At 41.3% G+C, this 22,986-nt stretch overlaps 1 protein-coding gene and 1 long non-coding RNA gene across 2 annotated transcripts in view; one reads left to right on the top strand and one right to left on the bottom strand.

Annotated features, from left to right (window-relative positions):
* The window catches only part of GALNTL6 (polypeptide N-acetylgalactosaminyltransferase like 6), a 1,211,922-nt gene that overhangs the window by 982,626 nt on the left and 206,310 nt on the right, over window positions 1-22,986 (top strand). The window contains exons 6-7 of the mRNA XM_043555626.1: window positions 1,404-1,589; window positions 5,695-5,878. Of these exons, the coding sequence (XP_043411561.1) occupies window positions 1,404-1,589; window positions 5,695-5,878 (370 nt within the window). The remainder of the gene's footprint in view (window positions 1-1,403; window positions 1,590-5,694; window positions 5,879-22,986) is intronic.
* On the bottom strand, window positions 14,476-21,584 carry LOC122474647. Its single transcript, XR_006294968.1, has 4 exons — window positions 21,329-21,584; window positions 15,814-16,021; window positions 15,483-15,608; window positions 14,476-14,679 (listed from the first exon to the last, which is right to left on the bottom strand). It is a non-coding gene; the product is annotated as an uncharacterized LOC122474647 (long non-coding RNA).

Below are 22,986 nucleotides of genomic sequence, written 5' to 3'. Positions count from 1 at the left end.
AATAAGAATAAACTCTTAGGTATGGAGAAACTCCAATATGAGTAATTCTGACATCTGTTAAATTGAATCACAGGGAAGGGAATCATAAATCCTTATATGAATTCCTATTGCTACAGATCATAGGAGGAGACTTAATAATATTGCCTTTGATTGCACACACGCGGAGAAAGTTTGAAAGTGGAACTATAGGGGCGCCTGGGTGGCTCAGTCGGTTAAGCGTCCGACTTCGGCTCAGGTCACGATCTCACGGTCCGTGAGTTCGAGCCCTGTGTGGGGCTCTGGGCTGATGGCTCAGACCCTGGAGCCTGTTTCAGATTCTGTGTCTCCCTCTCTCTCTGCCCCTCCCCCATTCATGCTTTGTCTCTCTCTGTCTCAAAAATAAATAAACATTAAAAAAAATTAAAAAAAAAGAAAGTGGAACTATAGAACACACTGCATACTAAGATTCTATGTCTATGAACATTAGACGGTACCTGTTAGAAACTCCAGTGAAGCCCTCCTAATGTTGTAGATATGAGAGAGTGAAAAGCACAAGATATAAATTATATGAATACATATTCCACAGAAAAATACCAAACACACTTATTTGGCATTAAAGATCGAAGATATTGATGCATTTTATCACAGACAGTAAGAGATGGGGTTTTTTCTCTGTAAATAAGCTACCTGATTCGATTTTGTTCCCAGAGTTTGTTTTTAATTAGGCAAAGACACATTTAAAAATTTTTTTGTTTTCTAACCTTCAATAGCTCAGTTCAAAATGATTATGGAGTATCTATCTGCCTTCCCCTCTTCACATCTAATTTTAACAGCAAGTCAATCAGTTTTACACTTCAAATCAGAAGCCAGATGCTGAGCTTCCTAACTAGTTGGCTATTACCCGGTGGGAGGAAAAAAATCTGTTTGGTTCTTATTGATTTGAAGGATATAATTTTTTTCTTGTGGTTTTACATTCATTATTTTCAAAACACAGAAACTAGGCGTGGCTTTGCTGGAAAGAGCCCTCTTGTTGAAAAGAGCCCATATGCTGGAATCCTCATCTGACTTTACACAGCAGGAACCAGAGGGCCAATGCCCATCTTGGACAATGCTGGTCATGATTAAGCATGGTGGCAGCTGGCCAACAGTAATCATATGGTACAGCTCTGGTGCGTCAGTGTCTTCTACAGTGTTCAAACAAAGAGCAGTATTTGCAGTTTATGAACCTTTATGGAAAATATGAAGTAGAAAAACCTCTAGGCATAAAATCTTATTAATATCTCCCCTTGAGATGAAGAGAGAAGAAAAATGGATGTAAGCTTGGATTCACCATTCACATACGCTTAATGCATAAACACCCATGAGTGATTCTGTTGCAATTAATGTTTTGTGTTCTTTCTTTGCATCCTCTGCTTCCTTCCTAGAACACTTGAAGGATAAATTAGAAGAATATATGGCCCGATTTTCCAAAGTAAGGATCGTTCGCACCAAGAAAAGGGAAGGGCTCATCCGGACCCGACTCTTGGGGGCATCTATGGCAAGAGGAGAAGTCTTAACGTTCCTGGACTCCCACTGCGAGGTCAATGTGAACTGGCTGCCTCCTCTCCTTAGTGAGTACACATACTGACAGTGGCCTTCTGGGGACCAGCAAGGCCTGGGGAATTGACCTCCTTCAGAGGGAGTGTGTGATTTGCTTCTATTTAGTTTGCAATTAACAAAGTCTAGAGTTCCCTTCTACAATATTTTACTGTGAAAGCCTTGAATTCTACTTTAACCACTGCTGAGGACCAAGAAGTAACCAGAAAACTGCATGAAAATGGACATTTTAGATAACACCAACTGCAATCTCACTTAAGGTTCAAAAAAATTTAGAGGTTTGTTTAGTTTAGATGTTCTGCTTTAGTGTAGTTATAGTCACAGAGTAAACACTGAAAGAAAAGGTATTCAAAAACACTACCTCCAACTACAGCAAGATTAAAACAAACACACACACATACACACACACACAGTTTAACAATTATTATAGAACTGTTAAGAACTGAGGAAAGAAAATTATTCCGCCCGAGAATACAGTTCAAGTGTAAGTGCCCTGACATTTTCTAGGATTTATAATGCCAGTTCTCATTTAAACTTCTGGCACTGGCCTAGAGCCCTAAATATATAATCCCCCAAGTTTACACAGGACCTTCTCAAACACTCAGAACTACTATCCAGATGATACATCTCAAATGCTCACCACATGGCTCAGAGTAGGGAGAGAAGCCTCTCTGTCACATCGCACTTGAACTATTAAAAACATGAACGAACTAAGAGTCATTCAAGCTATGAATGGGGCTCAGTTCGAGCCCGACTATTTTGTTTTTTATTTCCCAACGAAGTCAGATATAAAGTCCAGTAGTATATAAGGGATAAATTGCCAACCTGAAAAAAAAAATGAGTTTCTAAAAAGTTCTTGGTGTGCGCCTACTGTGGTCCTTCCTATTCTTCCAGATTTTTCACTAAATCAACTTTTATTATAAATATATCCCTGGCCTTGGAGCTAAAGCCAGTAAAAACTGCTTTACAATAGCTGCCTCAGAAAGAATGATTTGCTATTGACTACTGTGTAGGATTTCAGCTAGAAGCAGCAAAGCTCCATTAGTAAAAAATGTGGAAGGGGGGAGGGGAATCAGTTGAAAGTGTGTAGGATTTAAAACAGGAAATGACCAGCAACTAACACCCCACCACATCACCTGATCCACACACACCTACACAGATGACTGCCCAGCCATCGTGATCAACAGGAATGTTTCAGTGCTCCTATGGCCAGAGACTCCTCTGAGCTTTTAATTAAAAGTACCTTGTCCAAGGACATAGCAATTTAGAGTTTCATCAGCAGCAGTGAGATTCCTGCAAACTGAATTTGACCTATATGGTGCTGAATACTCAAGGAAGTCAGCAAAAGACCTAATTTATTTATGAACCAAAGCAATTCCTAAATGCCAATTATCAAGCCTCTGATTGTTCATATGAATCTAACAGGAAAAAAAAAAGGAGAGAGAAAGTAGAGAGAAACCCACTTTTTCTCATTAAAGCATTTCATTTCCTGTAGGCCTGATGGATAAGAAATGATTCAAGCTCAGGATCACTATCTTTTTTTATTTTCCTCTATCAGTGTCTTGACACATCATCCAAAATGAAAAAAACAGGCGGAGCCACACAGTTTCTTGGTTCATTTTTCACTTTGGGATTATACCTGAATTTCAATTTCCCATTAAGAGTCTGTTTGTTTGATCCCTGGAAATTGAAATGTAGGCACAAGCCTTAGATGAAAAATTAGTCATGCTGCTTTCACCCTAAGCTAGAACAGCTGGATAAGAGCTGAAAGGAAATTTGAAGGGAAAGTTGACAGTTAATTTAACAGACTCATTCTCTTTGGGTCACCTTGGGACTCCTTGTTGGTCAAGAAACTTGTAAATCAACCTGATTCTGAATTTGATTGAAGAAAATCACTGAGACCTTAATACTAAAATACCTGCAGAGGTGATAGAAGAAATAGGTTGGACACAGCAACGTTGGTCTCCTCTGTCAAAGACATCTATGGGGAAACACCATTTAGATAAAGATTAAAACCCATTACAAGACTTACCTAGGTGAAGATGGATGCTTACAGGGCGCTTGGTGAAGAATAACTTGAAATAGTGCTGAGGGTCTCTCTACTAATTAGCAGGAATAATGTTAAGTTGACCTCCAGGCTCCTGAGAGCCTCCTAGGGCCATGCTATTTACCTTGCCACATACCAGCATTCCATATTCCCCTAGCCTGTTTTATCTTCTTTCTACCATATTTATCACCTTCAAACATACTATCTAATTTAGATATTTAGTATGTATATTGATTGCCTTTGCTCCATTCCTAACGACAGATTTTTGTGCTGTTATTCACTGTTATATTCCCAGAACCTAGAAAAGTGACATGTAAATGGTTTCTACTCAATAAATAGTTGTTGAATAGGAAAGGGGGGTGTGGAGGAAGGAAGGCAGGAAGGAAGGAAGGAAGGAAGGAAGGAAGGAAGGAAGGAGATCTGGAGGGGAGATCTTCCCCCAGATTCTGTGGTTGCCCCACCCTGCCTATTAGGGTCCTCAAAATAATAACACTGAAATAACCATTATTTCTAAAAGATATGTTTTTTAAGATATTTAAATGTATTTTATTCCACATGCCACATCACATAACCAGAAAGCAGATGTTCATACTTAAAAGTTCTGTCAGACATTTTGTTTGTTATAATAAATATTGATTGAGTGCATATTCTTGAGAAGAAAATACAGTTGGCCCTCAAACAACACAGGGGTTAGTGATGCCAACACCCTGTGCAGTTGAAAATTCATGTGTAACTTTTGACTCCCCAAAAACTTAACGACCAGTAGCTAACTGTTGACCAGAAGCCTTATCAATAACATAAACAGTCAACTGACACATAGTTTATGTGTTATATGTATTATAGACAGTACTCTTACAATAAAGTAAGCTAGGGAATAAAATGTCAATAAGAAAATCATAAGGAGAAGAAAGTACATTTACAGCACTGTACTGTGTTGAAAAAGATCTGTTTATAAGTGGAGCCACACTACTCAAACCTGTGTCCTTCAGTAGTCAACTGTACCCCACAGTTAGCTATTCTAGGTGAGCCAAAGTATGTAAATGCCAATTCCCTATGCTGTTAGTGTCTCACAATAACAATATCTATATGGAAAAGGAGGGAGCTGGAACTAAAAAGATATTACCTTTCTGCTACATAAGAAGCACCATGGAGAAGTGGGACAGACCACAGGTTTTAGGACTGGACTGGCAAGCAGGGGTTGCATCCTGGGTTTTGCTCTCAAAAGATGGGTGGCCTTTGACAAGTTATTTAACTTCTCTGAGCTCGTATCCTCATATGTCAACCGAGAATGATAATGGCAGCCACCTTACAGGGTTGTCAGAAGGATTAGAAATAGCAAGAGTATAAATCACTTAGTAGTTGCTCAAGAATTTAATAGTAGCAGGAACAGAAACAGTAGTTATCAGGCCAGCTAATATATTTTTGGATATAATGAGAAAAGATAAACATGTATAGCTTAGATAAACAGAGTCTGTATCAAAGGACAATAGCAAAATAGAACTTGGCAAAATCTCTGGCAAGCCTGAGAGCGAAGAATTCTGTGTGTGATTTGTCAGCATTTAAGGGGAGCGGGGGGAGCAGCCGTGGTGGCCATTATAAGACGAGATGCTAAAAATGAAAAAACAAACAAGAAAAAACATGAAGTTAAATATTTACATTTTGAAGCCTCCAGAAAGAAGGACAATATTTTCTCAGCAGGCTCAGCTGTATGCTTGAAGGAACACAAGTACTGTTTATACTCTACATATGTTAGATGCACTATAAAATGACAGATTGGGGACAGGTCAGAGCAAAAATGTGACAGAGGTAGAGCTAAATGGACTTCTGCAAGTCTCTCTGGGACATAACTTTCTTAAAGGAAAATACAACAACACTAATTTTACCTAATCACTGTCCCATCACGTTAAGTCTAGCCTTCAAACAGATTTCACAGAGTGCTCTAACAATGACAGAAACCAGGCTTCAAGCATCATCCCTGCATTAGGAAAGATCTGTAAGGCTTCTCTTTGCTGAAAAATGATAGATGACCTAGGCAGGCATGTCATTTCCTATTTTGTGCTTTCATTTTTCAGACCAAATTGCACTAAACCACAAAACCATCGTGTGCCCCATGATCGATGTCATTGACCACAATCACTTTGGGTATGAGGCACAAGCTGGGGATGCCATGCGAGGCGCCTTCGACTGGGAAATGTACTACAAAAGAATCCCCATTCCTCCAGAGCTCCAGAGGGCAGATCCCAGCGACCCTTTTGAGTGAGTAGCAGCTGAGGGAGGGGCCAAGGGAGAGAGGGCAGGTGACTCATTTCAGGCGTGTCAACTGGGGACCCATGAAGACAATTATCTCTAATAAAATGGGTGAAAACAGGTGGCAACAATATCCCTACCTTGGAGAAAAGTCAGACCTGCAAGTTGTAGAAAATTACAAGCTGCACTGATTACATGGATCACCCCCTTGTCAAACTTTGCTAAGCGTGAGAGAAAGTGTGCAGATGTGAGAATCAGGAAAACGCAGAGGTCACTGACAACGCATATTTGCCTTGTAGATATTCTCCTAGATGTTCTCTTCTTATTTTCAGCTCTCTCTATTCTTTGTCCCCTAAGAATCATTTAAATTGACTATTTTACTTTACTTTTATTGGAAAATGATATAAAATACAAAAGAGTATTTAAGCCTCTGTTTACACCCCTGTTGGGACTTATGAGGGAAGGTGGTGCTTCTGAGTAGGTGCTCCCATAATTTAAACTTGGGGAATTCAATCAAAATGATACATCCAGAGTAAATAATCTTTGATAACCCTGCTATTAATTTAAGTTCTATAGAGGTAAGAATTGTCTATCATAACCATTATTATATAACCAATATAGCTAATAACCAATTGGTCTCTACAAAGGTAAATCGTTCTTTTTCTCAGTGTGAATATGAAAATTGTGCATGTCAAGAAAAAGAAAAAAAATATACATAGCTTAGTTTGACAAACTCTCAGGACCATTAATGGTAAATGGTGAAATTTTTCCGTAAGTTACCCCAGAGATTTCCCAAGGCATACTATTATTTATTATTTACTCCTCATACTGTACCCTTTTGATCACATTCAAATTTTTATAAGTTTAAAACTATTATATACTTTTCTTAGGACAAGGAAAATGTCTGTGATTGAGGCTTTGCATACTTTCTACGATTGTGTTTAAAATGCGTTAAAATCAGGGGCACCTGGGTGGCTCAGTCAGTCGAGCATCCGACTTCAGCTCAGGTCATGATCTCACAGTTCATGAGTTTGAGCCCATGAGTTCATGAGGTTTGGCACTGTAAGTGCAGATCCCACTTCAAATCCTCTACCCCACCCACCCACCCACCCCCCACCTCCTCTCTGCCCCTACCCCACTGGGCTCTCTCTTAAAAATAGAAAAAAGATGCATTAAAATCAATATTGTCTTTTCATTAATCATATGAGCAGTAAAAGTGTGCAGTAGAGAAGCTCACAAATATAAAAAACACTTCTGTAACACTTACCCTTTCAACTATAATAAATATGTGATAAACATCAAGAAAATGCTTCTTCCAATTCTAGTCTCTAGAAAGATAAACTCTCAGGAAAAGTTAAGGGGATTTCAGAAGACGTTAACCTGATAAAAAGGGAGAGATAAATGATTTCTTTTGTAATATGAAGCCCACTTATTAAGTATCCACAATTTCTTTTCTTTTAGTTTTTTTAATGTTTATTTATTGAGAGAGAGAGACAGAGTGTGAGTGGGGGAGGGACAGAGAGAGAGGAAGACACAGAATGTGAAGCAGGCTCCAGGCTTTGAGCTGTCAGCACAGAGCCCGATGCGGGGCTTGAACTCATGAACCGTGAGATCATGACCTGAGCTGAAGTCGGACGCTTATCCAACTGAGCCACCCAGGTGCCCCAAGTATCCAGAATTTCTGTTGGCCTTTTCCTACTCTGAAATTGCTGGGGAGTTTTTGAGAAGAAATAATGAAGTCCTGTCATTACTCTTCCAAATGCTTTGGCCAAGATTTCAAGGATATTCAAAGCTATTAGGGGCACCTGGGTGGTTCAGTTGGTTAAGTGTCCAACTTCGGCTCAGGTCATGATCTCGTGGCCCGTGAGTTGGAGCCCCGCATCGGGCTCTGTGCTGACAGTTCAGAGCCTGGAGCCTGTTTCGGATTCTGTGTCTCCCTCTCTCTCTGCCCCTCCTCCACTCGCGCTCTGTCTCCCCCATCTCAAAAATAAATAAACATTAAAAAAAATTAAAAAACTATTAGAAGAGGTCTTTAGTGATACAAGTGAAGGAGTTTCCAGTAAGCATTAGAAGTGGGCCCAACTGGAGAGATGTTTGTCAGACATCCCTGAAGTTAACCATCTGAAAGCCTTGGCAAAGGGTCTTATGGGGGGATTCAAAGCCACGTTGGAGGTTGGGGGAGGATACAAAAGGACCCTAAATACAGTGGAACTGCCATTAGATGTCAGGTGACAGGAGAATAGCCACAGTCCAATTGCTACCATCTGAGGCTGCGTTGTTTTCAGGGCTAGAATTCACCCATGATGGTTTTCTAAATACTCTATTGTGACTGGGTATGATAGCTTCCTACTTTACTTCCGCTGCAATAGCTGAGTAGGGCTCCTGTTCTTGGCAGAAATTGGTTCAAAATGCTATCAAGGGAATCTCCAATGGTGAAAAGTATGAAAGTACTTTCTCAGTCCCTGCAGTGGCAGTCAAAATTATCGACAGGCAGACCCTGGCTGTGGATGTCACCACATCAGGCACCTTGCTTAACCCCAGATCGTGCAGAATTGGTAACTTTTAGAATTAAATTACCTCTTGCTCCTGTCACCTACTTTGGTGGTTCCTGTCCATCAAAAATTGCTTTTGTCTCTTGAATACTACTGCTTTTCTGGCTTTTGAGTCCCTTTGATTCCTAGGAATGTGGACACTTTAGCCTTTTGTAATAAATGTAGCTTCCAAGAGATGTCCACTTTGATCTTAAAAATTGCATTTGCCTTCCTGATAATAAAAGAACAGTTACCCAAACAGCTATGAGCAATGTATCAGCAATTCCATTATCTCTGCAGTCACCTGAATGTGCTCATAAACAGAAAAACATGCTTTAGGCTAAAATTTGCTTCTCTAGATGTAAAGCTTTAAGATACACAGAGTGAATGCAATCTATCTAAATATCTCTCTCATGGACTTTTGTATTTCGAGTGGCTCCTATAAGGGCTGTGTGATTTTCTGTGGAAGGCGGGGAGAGGAGGCTACAAAACAAGAAGAAAGGAACTGAAGAGGAATATGTAAATGCATTGCAAACCCCAGGACTCTTCATACAATATATATGCAAACTTTATCTTTCCATAACAAGTCTATCAAATGTCCTAAGTGGCAAGACCTCCATTCTTACATTTATTGCATTATTTGAGTTTTTAGCAACTAACTATTGACTACAATAGTGTTCTTTTTTTAATTTGCAAATCCTGGGGCACCTGGGTGGCTGAGTCCGTTGAGTGTCCATCTTTGGCTGTGGTCATGATCTCACAGTTACTGAGTTCTAACCCTGCATCAGGCTTTGTGCGGACAGCCTGCTCTGGATTCTGTGTCTCCTCTCTCTCTGGCCCTTGCCCCCCCCAAAATAAATAAACATTAATTCACAAATCCTGTGAAATTAGTGGGGCATGAGCAGTAATTATTAATGAAGAAGCAGGCTCTTCCCTGAGCACAGAGAGCCTGACTCGGGGCTTGAACTCATGACTCATGTACTGTGCGATCATGACCTGAGCCGAAGTCAGATGCTTTAACCAATTGAGCCACCCAGGCACCCTTTACCACCCATGTATGCCACTAATTTCCAAAATTAAAAAAAAAAAAAAGGATCTGCACTGGGTATGGTGGTGGCTAACCTTACAGGCTACAAATGCTCATTTATTCTCTCAGAATCCCCTAGGTCCACAGACACATCAGTTTGAATTCAGTGACTCCTCATCTAGGCCTGTTATCTAGCTTAGAAATATGCCAGAGCATGAATAGCAATGCCCTTTGAGGGGTGTGAGTGCAGCTGATACCTAGCCGGACCTCAGAAGTCCATGGATCAAGGCTTGGGCTGACCAGTCAGGAGGAAGGGGGGTTCTTTCTCCTTGGTGGGCACAAAAGCTTTCTTTATTAATGTGAAAAAGAGAACACATTGAGAATAAAGTTACTTGATGCCTGGAATAAGCAACTAGCTTTTCTCAGATCTTACTGATTGCATTAATTGACATTTAAAATTTTAACATCCCACTTGGGTAAATTCCGCTGGGGATTCAGCTGCACCTCGGCTTACTCAGAATTTGAAAGTAAAGATACTCTCTTTTACTCAAAACTTTTTCCACGTGGGTTTTGACCAAATACTGGTCACTCTGAATTTAATCAGAATTAGTAAGGAATAAAACTGACTCCCCATGGAAAATGAGACTGGGCAAACCATGAATTTACTATAGGATGTAAAGAAAGAAAATTCACTTTAAAGTAAAGGTCTTCTCCACTTTCACCTCTTGAGTTTAATCGGGTATTGCTCATCTTGCCTTGTCTTCTGTCCTGTCCCGATGGGGTCACCTTTAACCCTGGACCATTGGTTTGGCAGGGTGGGAGAATTTTTTTTCATACTCTACTTCTCAAGCTAAGTTAAGAATATTGCTGTGATCTCTAAGTAATTGCTTCCAAACTTTTCCTCTTTCCCTCAAAAAATCAAACTGATGCATACACACTACCATAGTATTAGCTGCCTTAAGCCTCAACTTGCAACCAGAGAATTCTCTATACTGAGGTTTTGAAGTTGTCACCTCAAACTTTTGAGGGGATTAGGCTGCAAAATACATTCATCAGTTGAGTCTAGTGATGAGTTCCAGGAGAGTGAAATAGGACTTTAGCTTTCTGAAACCTCAACCACAAATCTCGCCTGAACTTCATATTATTCCAGAAGCCAGCCAATCTAACCAAATAACCTATCTCATTAAGTCTATGGAATACGTAATACAAAACCTGACATTTATCTAGCATTTCAACGCTATGTAAAACACTTCACTACATTACCTGATTGACCCCTTGTAATAATCCTTGGCACAGGAAAAAAGAGCTATTGTTATTTTTCCAATTTTTCAAATAAAGAGAGAATGAAAAAAATATTAACTAACTAATAAGAGTCACATCAGGACTTCAATCAGCATCTTCATTCATTCATTCAGATTTCAAATTTTAGGTTTAATCAGTCTCTTGGGATTCAAAGCAATGCTTTCTTTCATTCATTCAGACTTTAAATCCTAGAGTTAATCAATACTTTTCCTCTCCTTTGAAGAGAAACTTAGGCACCCATCAAGTAAAATAGTTTTATCAATTAACATCTCATAGTGAGCCTTTAATGAGAGCAAAAAAGGAAACAGATTGCCTCATTCCCTGTACTGTGTTCTTATCGGCAGACCAAACCAGAGCTGATAGGTTGAAAATGTCAGCTTTCAGTTTCTTCCTAATGAAGGGAAATGTCAACAATGCCAGCTTCTGGTCTGTTTATAACAAGATCTAATTCAATATTTGACAACTGCAAAAGGACAAAATGTTTAGGGAAAAATACTGTCAAATTCCTAAATGGTGTCTTAAACACAGAGGGTGAGAATAAAGGAGCAGAAATAGCTCAAGGGTCTTAAAAACTAATTAAAACATTGAATAAAATCAATCTTCCTCAGAAGCCCAGAATGAAACCCCACTGAAGATTTTTTTAAGTGAAGAAAAATGCTGTAACATAATAGAGATGTTCAGTAGCAAGCTTGTTAATTACTCATCCCTCCCCTCTAATAAAGACCCTTCTCCATAGCTGCTTCTCTGGGCTCTTTGGCCACCATAGTCCTGGGTCTCTGGGGGAATCATGATCTGATAAACCATTCTCACCAAAGGATCATGAGAATACCTCTCCCTTGTCAGATCTGCTCACCAGAGAATGACTTTCTCTCCTCCCTCTCCAGTGGGAATGATCTTTACCTCAGGAAGATGTTCACTCTTATTTGCTTCTTTTTCAGCATCCAGCAAATTAATTCCTGAATTAACAGTCACTGCCGTTACTCTACTGGTACGGCCCTGCTCTTCTTTCCTTTGCCCTGCTCTCCAGCTCTCAGGGTTTCTGAGGTGGCTCTGGCTTCTAGATGCCCTTTTTCTGGTTTCTGACCAGGGGGTTGGACTTTTGAAACTTTTGTTTCCGCCACCACTACCAGGAAACATCTTTGAATCACAGGAGACCTGGTGGGTTATACTATTTAGAAAGGAGTTGAAACCTAGTCCTCTATTCTGAAATGGATTTTTACCCCTGTATACCAGTCACTCAAGACCATGTCCCTGTGGAACACCATGCTCTTCTCCACCCAAACCTTACCATGACTTTTGTTCTAACCAGCTCCCATTCTTTTTCTATGGTAACATCTCCTCTTGAACCTTGGACCTCCAACTCTGATTCCTGGCCTTGCTTCGTTACTGTCAGACGAGTCAGCCCCTTCATAGCCAGACTTGAGAATGAATTTTCATCTCCAGCGCTCCTGGGCAGAATCAGCCAATGATATCTAAACCTCCAGTGGCATCCAATGGTTATCAATAAACCTGGTTTACTGGTTATCAAACAAACCACTTAAGACACAGCAATGGCTTCCTATGTATCAAAGAATTGTGGAACTCACAATGGGTTGATGACTTTTTTTTGTCTATTTACCTATGGCTTCAACCGTTAACTATTTTGCTATGCTTCCAAATGGGTGTCCTGAGACCATTTTTTCTGTCTCATGTGTGATGACTGTTTTCGGTGTCCTTCTCCCCCGATCCCCACCAAGATGTGAGTTGATTCCACCTACATTTACTTCTTATCTAGATTATGTTAGGGATTCTGTGCTCTGTGACATAATCATATTCTGTCCAGATCTCCTATTGGTGGGCCCTCAGCCTTCTTTCACCAAAGTTCTACTAGCATTTATCTGAGGAGAAAACCTCCAGGAATCTGTGAAAGTATTGTCACAGTCCCTTTCCTAGTACCCAAGTTTCAGCAATGTTTACTCTAGCCATGACAACATCACACCAGAATGTGGCAGAACTTAACAGAACTCTCTGCCATCACCTGACTCTCCCCTTCTCTCCTGGAGGACAGGAATACAGAGCCATGGCCCCCACACAGTCAGCTTTGTTTTCTTCCTTGAGGCTTTCCAGTTAAAATACCTATTCCAGGGACACCTGGGTGGCTCAGTCAGTTGAGCACCCAACTTCAGCTCAGGTCATGATCTCACTGTTGATGAGCTCGAGCCCCATGTTGGGCTTGGCACTGACCATGCAAAGCCTGCTTGAAATTCTTTCTCTCTCTCTCCCTTCTCTCTGCCCTTCCCCCACTTGTGCTTTCTCTCTCTCAAATAAATAAACTTTTAAAAAATTATTTAAAAATAAAAATAAATAAAATACCTGCTCTAGGTCTGCTTTCTTCTTCGCTTCCCTCATCCAGGCCACCACTCCTTTTCCCCCTCTAATTATTGCTAATATTGATACTAGAATGGAAACTCCATGAGGGCAGGGAGGACTATCTTATTCAATTTATTCAGCACTGCATCACCTAGTCCCTGTCCACAGTGGGCACTCAATAAATATTCATTGAATTGATGGAATAAATATTAAGTTCAGGAGAACAAATGGTCTGACAAGGCTGAGTGTAGTTGAAGAAGAGGTGAGTGACACTTTTTCAGAAAAGGATACCAGTGGAGCAAATGCCATGGCACAGTACTTGCTAAGTCACAGTATTTGTAGGGCTTCCCCATAAAGACTTATTTGAATACAATAGAAATTCTGATAGGGGAGTGGCAGAAAATAAAGAAAAATAAATTCTGGTTGAAACCAAACTTCAGGAGGCATTTGTTCTGCACGTAGAAAAAAAGAGAGTTGGTAAAGAAATGTTTAGGAAAAGCTATCTGGTAGCAGAAAGGCCTTCCTGGAATAATTTATACTGTAAATGACAGCGTCATTTTTAAAACCACAGTCCAGAAGACAGCAACATCTTTAACAAAGAGACAAGCTCTCAATAAAGTAATGTGATAGGGGCGCCTGGGTGGCTCAGTCGGTTAAGTGTCCGACTTGAGCTCAGGTCATGATCTCATGGCTTGTGGGTTCGAGCCCCGCGTGGGGCTCTGTGCTGACAGCTCAGAGCCTGGATTTTCTCTCTCTCTCTCTCTCTCTCTCTGCCCCTCCCCCACTCGTGTTCTGTCTCTCTCTCTCAAAAAAAAATAAATAAATAAACATTAAAAAAAATTTAAAGTAATGTCATTGATCTTTCAATTCTATTTCTAACTAAGATTCTATAAAATCCCCAGGCTCCCTAGATTCTAGGCAATAACTAGGGCCTGATGGAAGCAGTGCACTGTGAGGAGATGCTCAAAAGGCCATGCTGCAGCTCAGGACTGGAGGAGTCAGTAGACTTGGTGAAGATTATAGTCTTAGAACTGGAGAGTAGATAAGCATAACAAGCCTGGACAACGTGTACACATCTGAAAGTCTAGGTAAGAAAATGAGCCCTTACGTGTGGTATTCAGAGGAAGCCCTGAAGGCTTACATTGAAAGAAATGATAGGGGTGCCTGGGTGGCTCAGTCATTTAAGCCTCAGATTCTTGATTTCAGCGCAGACCATGATCTCACGTTGAGATCAAGCCCTGCATCAAGCTCCGCAATGGGCATGGAGCCTGCTTAAGATTCTCTCTCTCTCTACCCCTCCCCTGCCCTTGCGTAGAGGTGCACACACAGTCTCTCTCAAAAACAAAACAAAACAAAAACAAAAACGAAAAAAGAAATGATGAAAATTGGAGGCTATATCCAGTTTTCCAGTTTACATATATAGAAATTTTGTTTGTTAAGATCACTTCAAATTATTTTTCAAAGAAAGTGGATACATATGGATCACAGTAGCAAAAAAGAGACAAAGCCTAGCTTTGACTCTCTGCGGACGTCTTCTTGGGTGGGTACTCTGTTCCAGATCACGTGGGGCAGGAGGTGAACATCTCAGTCTGATCAGGTTTCTGTAACAAAATAACATGGGGCCAAAATAACTGTGTGGCTCAGTCGGTTAAGCGTCCGACTTAAGCTCAGGTCACGATCTCGAGGTCCATGAGTTTGAGCCCTGCGTCGGGCTCTGGGCTGATGGCTCAGAGCCTGGAGCCTGCTTCTGATTCTGTGTCTCCCTCTCTCTCTGCCCCTCCCCCATTCATGCTCTGTCTCTCTCTGTCTCAAAAATAAATGAACGTTAAAAAAAAATTTTTAAACAAAATAACATACTTTGGGTGGTTTATAAACAAGAGAAATTTAGTTCTCACAGCTCTAGAGACTAGGAAGTCCAATCTCACAGCTCTAGAGACTAGGAAGTTCAAGACCAAGGCACTAGCAGATTTGGTGGTGGTGAGACCCCACTTCCAGGTTCACAGACAGCTGTCTTCTTGCTGTGCCCCCACCCAGCAGAAGGGCAAGGGAGCTCTCTGGTGCCTGTTTCATAAGCGCACTAATCCCTTTCCTCAGGGCTTCATCCTCATGATCTAATCACTTCCCAAAGGCCTTACTTGTAAATGGCATCACATTGGGGATGGGTTTCATATGAATTCGGGGGGAGGGGACGCAAACATTCAGTCCATGGCAGTGAGCGTGTGCTCAGAATGAGTCGTATATACAACGGAAAAGATTCAGAAACGAGGCAATTCCTATCTCAATCTTCTAACGTAAAGCAAAAATAAAAAGAAATAAAATGAAAATGAAAAATAGCAATGCATACATTCCCCTTGAGTATAGAGACGAGTAATATTAGAAAAGTGATATACTTTCATTAGCTTACCTCTAACTGAAGTAATTGGTCTTTGTTGTTTGCTGTTCCAGTTTTCTATTTGTTGTCCGGGGGCAGCACCTGCAGTGAGGCCACACTCAGAGAGGCACTGGTTTTAGTCAAGACTATCGTTCCTCCCTTCAAAGAAATAATCAAGCAATGGTCAGAATGCCAAACGGCAGGGATAAGATCTTTTGGGTTTTTTGGTCTAATAGTTCTTGGGTATCTCCATCTGGAAATATGTTAAGGAGAAGAGAATGTCCCTTCTTGTTTCTCAGAGAGCCAGCAGAAATTGGGAAAAAAATGAACTTTTGAGAAAGGGAGATTATATGGCATAACTCACTGGAGAGGCTAAGTCCCAGGCCATCTGTTCAGGACGGAAAGCCTCATTCTGGCTGGGCAGTGGTGACCTAGAGTCTCCAAGCTACAGTTTCTGACCCAAAAGTGACCAGGAGACACCTTCCAGTTACGAAATTCTATAGCAACACCCAGCTGTCTGTTGTTTCCATTTCTTCCTCCCACACTTTGGCTTGTTCTTCCATCAGTAGGACCTAGAAAGGAAGAGAAAGAGAGAACTTGGCCTAGATCCTGCTTATGGAATCAGCTGAGCCAGAGCAGGGGAGCAGAAGATTCACAAGGCCAGAGAGCTCTCCAGGCTGCACTAGACTGCAAGGAAAACTTATCCCGAGTTTCCAGAAGTGGGACACGAAGGAAGAAATTGAGTAAAGAAGGGTCAGTTAGAAGTATAAATGAGACAAAAAAAAAAAAAAAAAGAATTACATCATTAGCCAGAAAAGAGGAAGCGGGCCTGAATGACATGTAACCCAAGGCAAACTGAGGCAAGGCTCTGTGTGACCAGCAAGAGAGAACTGGGGTCCGCACTTCGGTAAGGCCAATGTGGGAGCAGGCAATATACATCCTGTCCCTCTCCAACTCCACAAGTTTAGAAGCTAGAGAAGAAAACAGATGTGCCAACTATTTTTCATATGTTTAACACTGCTCCAAGAATTAAATTTGAACGTTTTACACTAATAGAAATCACCCTATAGACAATAATTCTGGCATATAGAACAGATTTCAAACACACAGTCACAACCCAAATGCACGAATGTGTAACCTTCATCCCTGTAACTGAACCTAACAGAGCTGCGGACCCCTGCTTTCATGAGAGCGAGCAGGTTTGCTCCTGATGCATGCAGGGCCCAGGGCAAGAGTGCAAATGAAGGCCCAGCTGGCTTCTGTCTAAACATTTAGAAGTTATAAATCAAACTAGCACACTACTGAATTTTGTTCTATCCTACCACCTTGATAAATATACCCACAAATCAATCTGGAGGGCCAGGTGTACATGTAGAATTCCTCCCAGAAGTTCTACAGGTTGCTGTGGCTGTGTACAGCAATACAGAGACCCGTGGCTAACCGCTTTTTCTTGTTCCACCTGCACTTTGACAGACTGTGGGCACGTACAGGTTGAAGCCCACATGTCCTATTCCATCCACAAAAATAACCATCCTTTGGGCACCCCTCAGCTTAAGATATAAACTCTAAGCAAAAAAGGGAATCAAAAAAGAGGATGTCACAAGCCTTAGAAGCAGGCTCAGAACCATTTGCATGGGGAATAATGCAAACTCCAGTACGTGATTTATAAGACGTGTGCAGGGGTGCATGTCTTAGCCCCAACGGTGGCTCTTCCCATGGGGAGGGAGGGGGACATCCAAAGTTGATCAGAGCATCGACTGTCTTTCCTGGGTCTGAGGTCGCTAGATAGCAGTGAGCCCTTGATCTCCCCAAGATGATGCCTTCTGATCCAGAACTTGGTCTATTACAGGTAAGTGCCCAATCAGTTCTCAATTCAGACACAGTCCATTCAAAAATCAAATTCCCTATCAGGACTGTTTTCCTTTCCAAATTGCTCAGCTCAAAATTTCTTCTCCTCACCTCTCCTCTGGGACTGCATCTTGGTACTAGGGAGATTCATGGTAGGGGATATCTAAAGTTTTATCCTATTTTGCTAGCTTCTGCCGGATTCAGATTGAATGTAGGAGATCTTTAAAAAAGAGGCTTTTGGGGGCGCCTGGGTGGCACAGTCGGTTGAGCGTCCGACTTCAGCCAGGTCACGATCTCACGGTCCGGGAGTTCGAGCCCCGCGTCAGGCTCTGGGCTGATGGCTCGGAGCCTGGAGCCTGTTTCCGATTCTGTGTCTCCCTCTCTCTCTGCCCCACCCCCGTTCATGCTCTGTCTCTCTCTGTACCAGAAATAAATAAACATAAAAAAAAAAATTAAAAAGAGGCTTTTGTCCTCACTAGAAACCTTCCTATGGTGTCCACAACTGTCACATCACTGTCACGTCTCTGTCTTGTCTTTTGGCATGAAATGGCTACCCTCCCTTTGACTCAGCTTTATCTAAGTTCCAAGTTCTTGCTAAGTACTAGTCCTGGAGACCCAGTTGCATGCTCTAACTAATCCCTAGTTTTGGTCTGTTTGGCCCCAAATCTCAGAGATGAGTCCCTTTCCTACATTGTGTATATTCTATCTGGGCCTCTAGATTTCAATTCTCATCTACGTACCACTTGTCCCATTTCCCAGACATGCAAGAACATCTGGCTGTCCTCTACACATGTGCAGGTTATGGGAACCTGAAAGTCCCAATCTCATGACCCCAGTCTAACTAACCACATCATACCACCCAGTCACGCTAATAAGCTGCCTCACGTTGGCCCAGGCCCCTCTTCTAGTTTCTGGTAGGCTCCTGCATTCCTTGGCTTACAGATGCATCAGGCCAACCCTCCATCTTCACCTGGCGTTCTCCTATGTGATCTCACAATGTTTTCCTCTCCAAACATATTAGATGAAGCCTAGGGGAGAAAAGTTACAAAATAAGAGAGCTGAATGCAAGATATTCACCATCCATCTGAATGCATTGTAGAAGCCGAGAACTGGTGGGGAGAAGGAGAGAAACAGGGCTCAGTCCACAAGAAGGTCAGCAAAGGGCACGTCCACCTGTCTCTCTGGCTGTGTCCTTACCACCTCACACAGTGCCTGCTGATAGTAGGTGCTAAATGAGTATTTGTTGGGTAAAGAAACAAGTAGAAAGTCCATAGTTGCAAAGATACCCTGTGCCACATCTGTCCTTCACCCATCTCTGGGGACCTCACTGCAACTCAAGACAGCTCTGCTGTCTACTTTTTAGCCAGCACAATGGCAAAAGAAGTTAAAATATTTATTAGACAGTAAATGGAGATGCAGGGGCTGGGGTCCTCACTAGGGAGATTTTTCTTGCCTCTAGAATGACATTTAAGTGAATTTTTAAATTTTTTTTTCAACGTTTATTTATTTTTGGGACAGAGAGAGACAGAGTATGAACGGGGGAGGGGCAGAGAGAGAGGGAGACACAGAATCGGAAACAGGCTCCAGGCTCTGAGCCATCAGCCCAGAGCCTGACGCGGGGCTCGAACTCACGGGCCGCGAGATCGTGACCTGGCTGAAGTCGGACGCTTAACCGACTGCGCCACCCAGGCGCCCCTAAGTGAATTTTTATACACAAACGAATAAATTGTGACTATCTAGTAAACATAACTGAGTAATTGTTAGCTTGTCTTTTCAGAGAATAGTAATAGATATATCCTTTAACAGATTTCTTACTTGCTTACACACTTTTAGCCTTTGCTTCTTGAGAACCAAAATTTTAATCAGGCACACCCTGAAAACTATCCCCTGGCTTCTCTGACATAGAATTCATCTTGGTCTGATGAATATTTTCTTCCAGTTTTATTTAAGAAATTCCCTAGAAGTTATGGATATCTAAGCAAAATCTGAGAAACTAAATTAAAGAAACCAATTCTGTAAACTGTGCTGAGTCTAAGAAATTAACTTTGTGGGGCTGAAAGAACTCTTTGAAAGACACTTGCTCCAGTAAATATATGTATGTCTAGCTCTTACACACATTCAAATAAATTTTCTCAATTGAGGTAGCATCAAGAGCCCAGATAATTTCACCTTAACTAACAATACAGTGAATTAAATATAGCGACAAAAAATGCATTAAGGCTAATACGTATACTAAAATAGTGAAAAGAGAATTTTATCTGAAGATCCTCTTTCGGTTGATATTTTCAAGTGCAAAATACAATGGGATTCTTATATAACCATGGCTGAATTTTCCTACCTGAGAAAATGTATCAGAATGATTGGCAGCAAAAAGACGACCCATAGATCAAATCTTTAGAAACACCCTATCTTTTCAATTTGGAATTATTGTAGAAATCTAACCCAGAATGAGACTCCTGTTGCTGTAATGCTAACAGGAGCCTAAAATAAACAAAAGTGCAGTTGGCACAGGTTATTGTTTGTGTTGTACTGCCACCTCCTGGAAAGAAAGGTAAATTGTTTTAAGAGACAGCATTGAGAAAAGGTCAAAATCCTGGGCTTTGCGAAGGAGGTTTTGACTCTTAAGTAATGCACCCTGCAAATGAAGACAAATAACCTCCAGGCCAATGTTCAAAGTGTCCCAAGTTGAAAAAAAGATGTAATAAATCTCGATTGTAAAATCATCAGGTAGCCACACTGTGGCATTATTTACAGGTGAGTTAATAGAGTGGCAAAATCTTTCTGATTATCTCCTCTCACAGAGCTCTCCTGAAAGAACAGGAGGACAGAGAAAAGGTAGATCCCAGAGATAAATAGCTGGCAGGAAAGGTGGAAAACAGGATTGGGAATCAAAAGGCTTGAGTTCATTGATTTGTCTTGTGAATAACAAGAGGTTATGCAAGCCCCAGGGGGTGCAGTTAGTACACTTTGATCTAGAACTCCAGCATGGTAAGAGAAAATAGATGCTTGTCTCTGCTCTCTGACTGCTGATGAAGACAGAGACATAAACACCTACCAACATGATGATTCATCCTAAAGTGGGTACTTGTGCAAACTACTTGGAGTCAATCCAAGTAAATCCAAGTAAATCCTTGGCCAAGAAAATCTGAGTGAGTAAAGCTCTGGGAGGCACCTTGAAAGATCAGCACCCAGAGAGGAAGGTGGTGAGAGAGAGTTCTGGAAAGCAAGAAGAACAAAGGACTTCTTGGGAAATGACACTGTGCAAAAAGCACTAGGGAGAAACAGATGGGAAACAGGAGGGGAGGGCTCTGGTCAGTCGTGAAGGGCCAATGGGAGCCATCACAGGCTTTAAGCATGGCCAGACCCCAGGTTGGTCACTCCCTTAATTTGTATTCTTGGAAAATTACTTCTTTGGACCTGCTCGATAAAACACAACAGTATTGACCTTGATGGTTGCTGCAGTCCTATAGCCATTGCACTGAGGTGCAATTCTGAGCACAAAAAAAGTCTAAAGTGAGATGAGGTTGTCTTTCAAAAAACTTTTCACTTGTGAGTGAGTATATACATATCAGAGGAAATGTTAATATACCCCATCTCCCCAACCTTAGAACCCACGAGAAAAACCCAAGCAAAGATTTAAAAAATTACATATCACCTTTACAAAAATGCCTTTTGTCATTTGTTGAGCCAGTTAATGCCCTACACATTTAGCTTTTTTAAGGTTTATTTATTTATTTCGAGGGAAAGAGAATACAAGCGGGGAAGAGGCAGAGAGAGAGAATCCCAAGCTGACTCTGAGCTGCCAGCGCAGAGCCCAACATGGGGCTCCATCTCACAAACCATGAGATCGCAACCTGAGCCGAAATCAACAGTGGATGCTTAACCAAGTGAGCCACCCAGGCGCCCTGATGTTTAGCTTTTGTTGACTTTAGTCCTCACAATGATCTTTTCGCTAAAACTTATCTGCATTTAACTGAGGAGAAAATGGCGGCTCATGAAAGTTGAGTAACTTGCTCAAGGTCACCACTTACTTAAGTGGCAGCAGTGAGATGTGCATCTAGATCTGTCTGACACCACTCCACCACAGCAGTGCGGCTCTCAGATGCCTATTTACCTGTAACACAAAATCAGATGTTTCAAAGAACAAAGTGGGAATTGTGGGAAGTTACTTACTCCCAGGTCTTCAACAAGATGAAACTGGGATTTTCAACAGACATAGAGTGAAGTTCCACCAATGTGCATTTCCTCTATCGCTAGCTGGCTAAAATATTTTAAGTTGGACCATCCTAATGCTTTTGAGACTCTAAAGGGCTTTCTAGTTGAACGTTTTTTACTATCTCTACCAGTAACAAACTCTGATTTAAAGGTCTGTATCTGTGATAAAGCTTAAATTACCACCAGTCTCTAAGCTGCAAAGAAGTGTAACTATACAGGTTCAAAAACGCCTCTCCTAAGAGTCTACATTTGCTGAGCAGAACTAACCTTGGGCCAGTCCACAGGAATCTGGCTTCCTCAGTTAGTGCATAACTCAGGCCCAGCATTGGACAAGTACCCCTCCCTGACCTACTTCCATCCTATCAGTTCTGTTGGTTAGAGTGGAATTTTGGGCCTTGTTTCCATGGAAACAATACCTTATTACATGGGGTGCCTGTGTGGCTCAGTCAGTTAAGCATCTGACTCTTGATTTCAGCTCGGGTCATGATCTCAAGGTTCGTGGGATCAAAGCCAGCATCAGGCTTTACGGTGACAGCACAGAGCCTGCTTGGGAGTCTCTCTCTCCCTTTCTCTCTGTCCCTCCCCTGCTCTTTCTCTCGCTCTCAAAATAAACTTAAAAAATAAAATAAAATAAATTGAAACCATACCTTCAAGGAGACAGGATAAGATCAGCCTTAGCTGGGATGTTAAGGAAGTACTTCCTCCTCCTTATTCCCCTCCCACATCCTACTTCTTCATTCCCACACCTACCAAATAACCACCTATACTTTAGCTGATGAAACCCCAAATGTTCCATGAAGAACCCAGCCTGTGCCACTCATCTATTACTTCAGTATGAGGTCATGTTTCTCCTCATCCATGAAAATTTCCATTCCTTTAATAAGATAACACTAAACAGGGTATTTGATGTTACATTTTTTTTTGTTTAAATTAATTCAGACTAAAATATGCATCTCTAAAGGAACCTTTTACTTTCTAGAACATGGATGCTTAGTCAGCCAAACGAATCTTTCTGAGCACATCTGGAGGCATGGAGAGGATATGCATGTTTCCATAGGTATTTTCTCAAGGATGCCAATGTTTTTTTTTTCAGATACTGCCAAAGGAAATGCCATAACGTTATTCCAAATAATATCAAAATACAATTGATATTATTAATAATGGTGCCTTACATTTGTCTGGCATTTACAGGTTACAAAGTAATTTCATGTGTATTATAATATCCACTTTACACAAGAGGAAACAGGTAACTAATGTCCTGCTCGAAGTCACATGGTCAACAAGATATTGAAGCAGAAGCAAAATCAAGAACTTGTAACTCTAAGCTTTTTTTCATTCATCAGAAATGCTATTTAACAAATGTTCTAAAGGGAAAGCCGGAGAATCTGATGTGAAATGTGTCACTCAAAACCAGGAAAAAAGGAAAATGGGCTGTACCCAAAGTCACCTTCTAACCATCTTGGCATCCTGTGTG

Source organism: Prionailurus bengalensis, chromosome B1 (assembly GCF_016509475.1).
Source record: "Prionailurus bengalensis isolate Pbe53 chromosome B1, Fcat_Pben_1.1_paternal_pri, whole genome shotgun sequence".
NCBI lineage: Eukaryota > Metazoa > Chordata > Mammalia > Carnivora > Felidae > Prionailurus > Prionailurus bengalensis.
The sequence above is the reverse complement of the archived record's forward strand: the minus strand, read 5'-3'. Positions and strand labels throughout refer to the sequence as shown.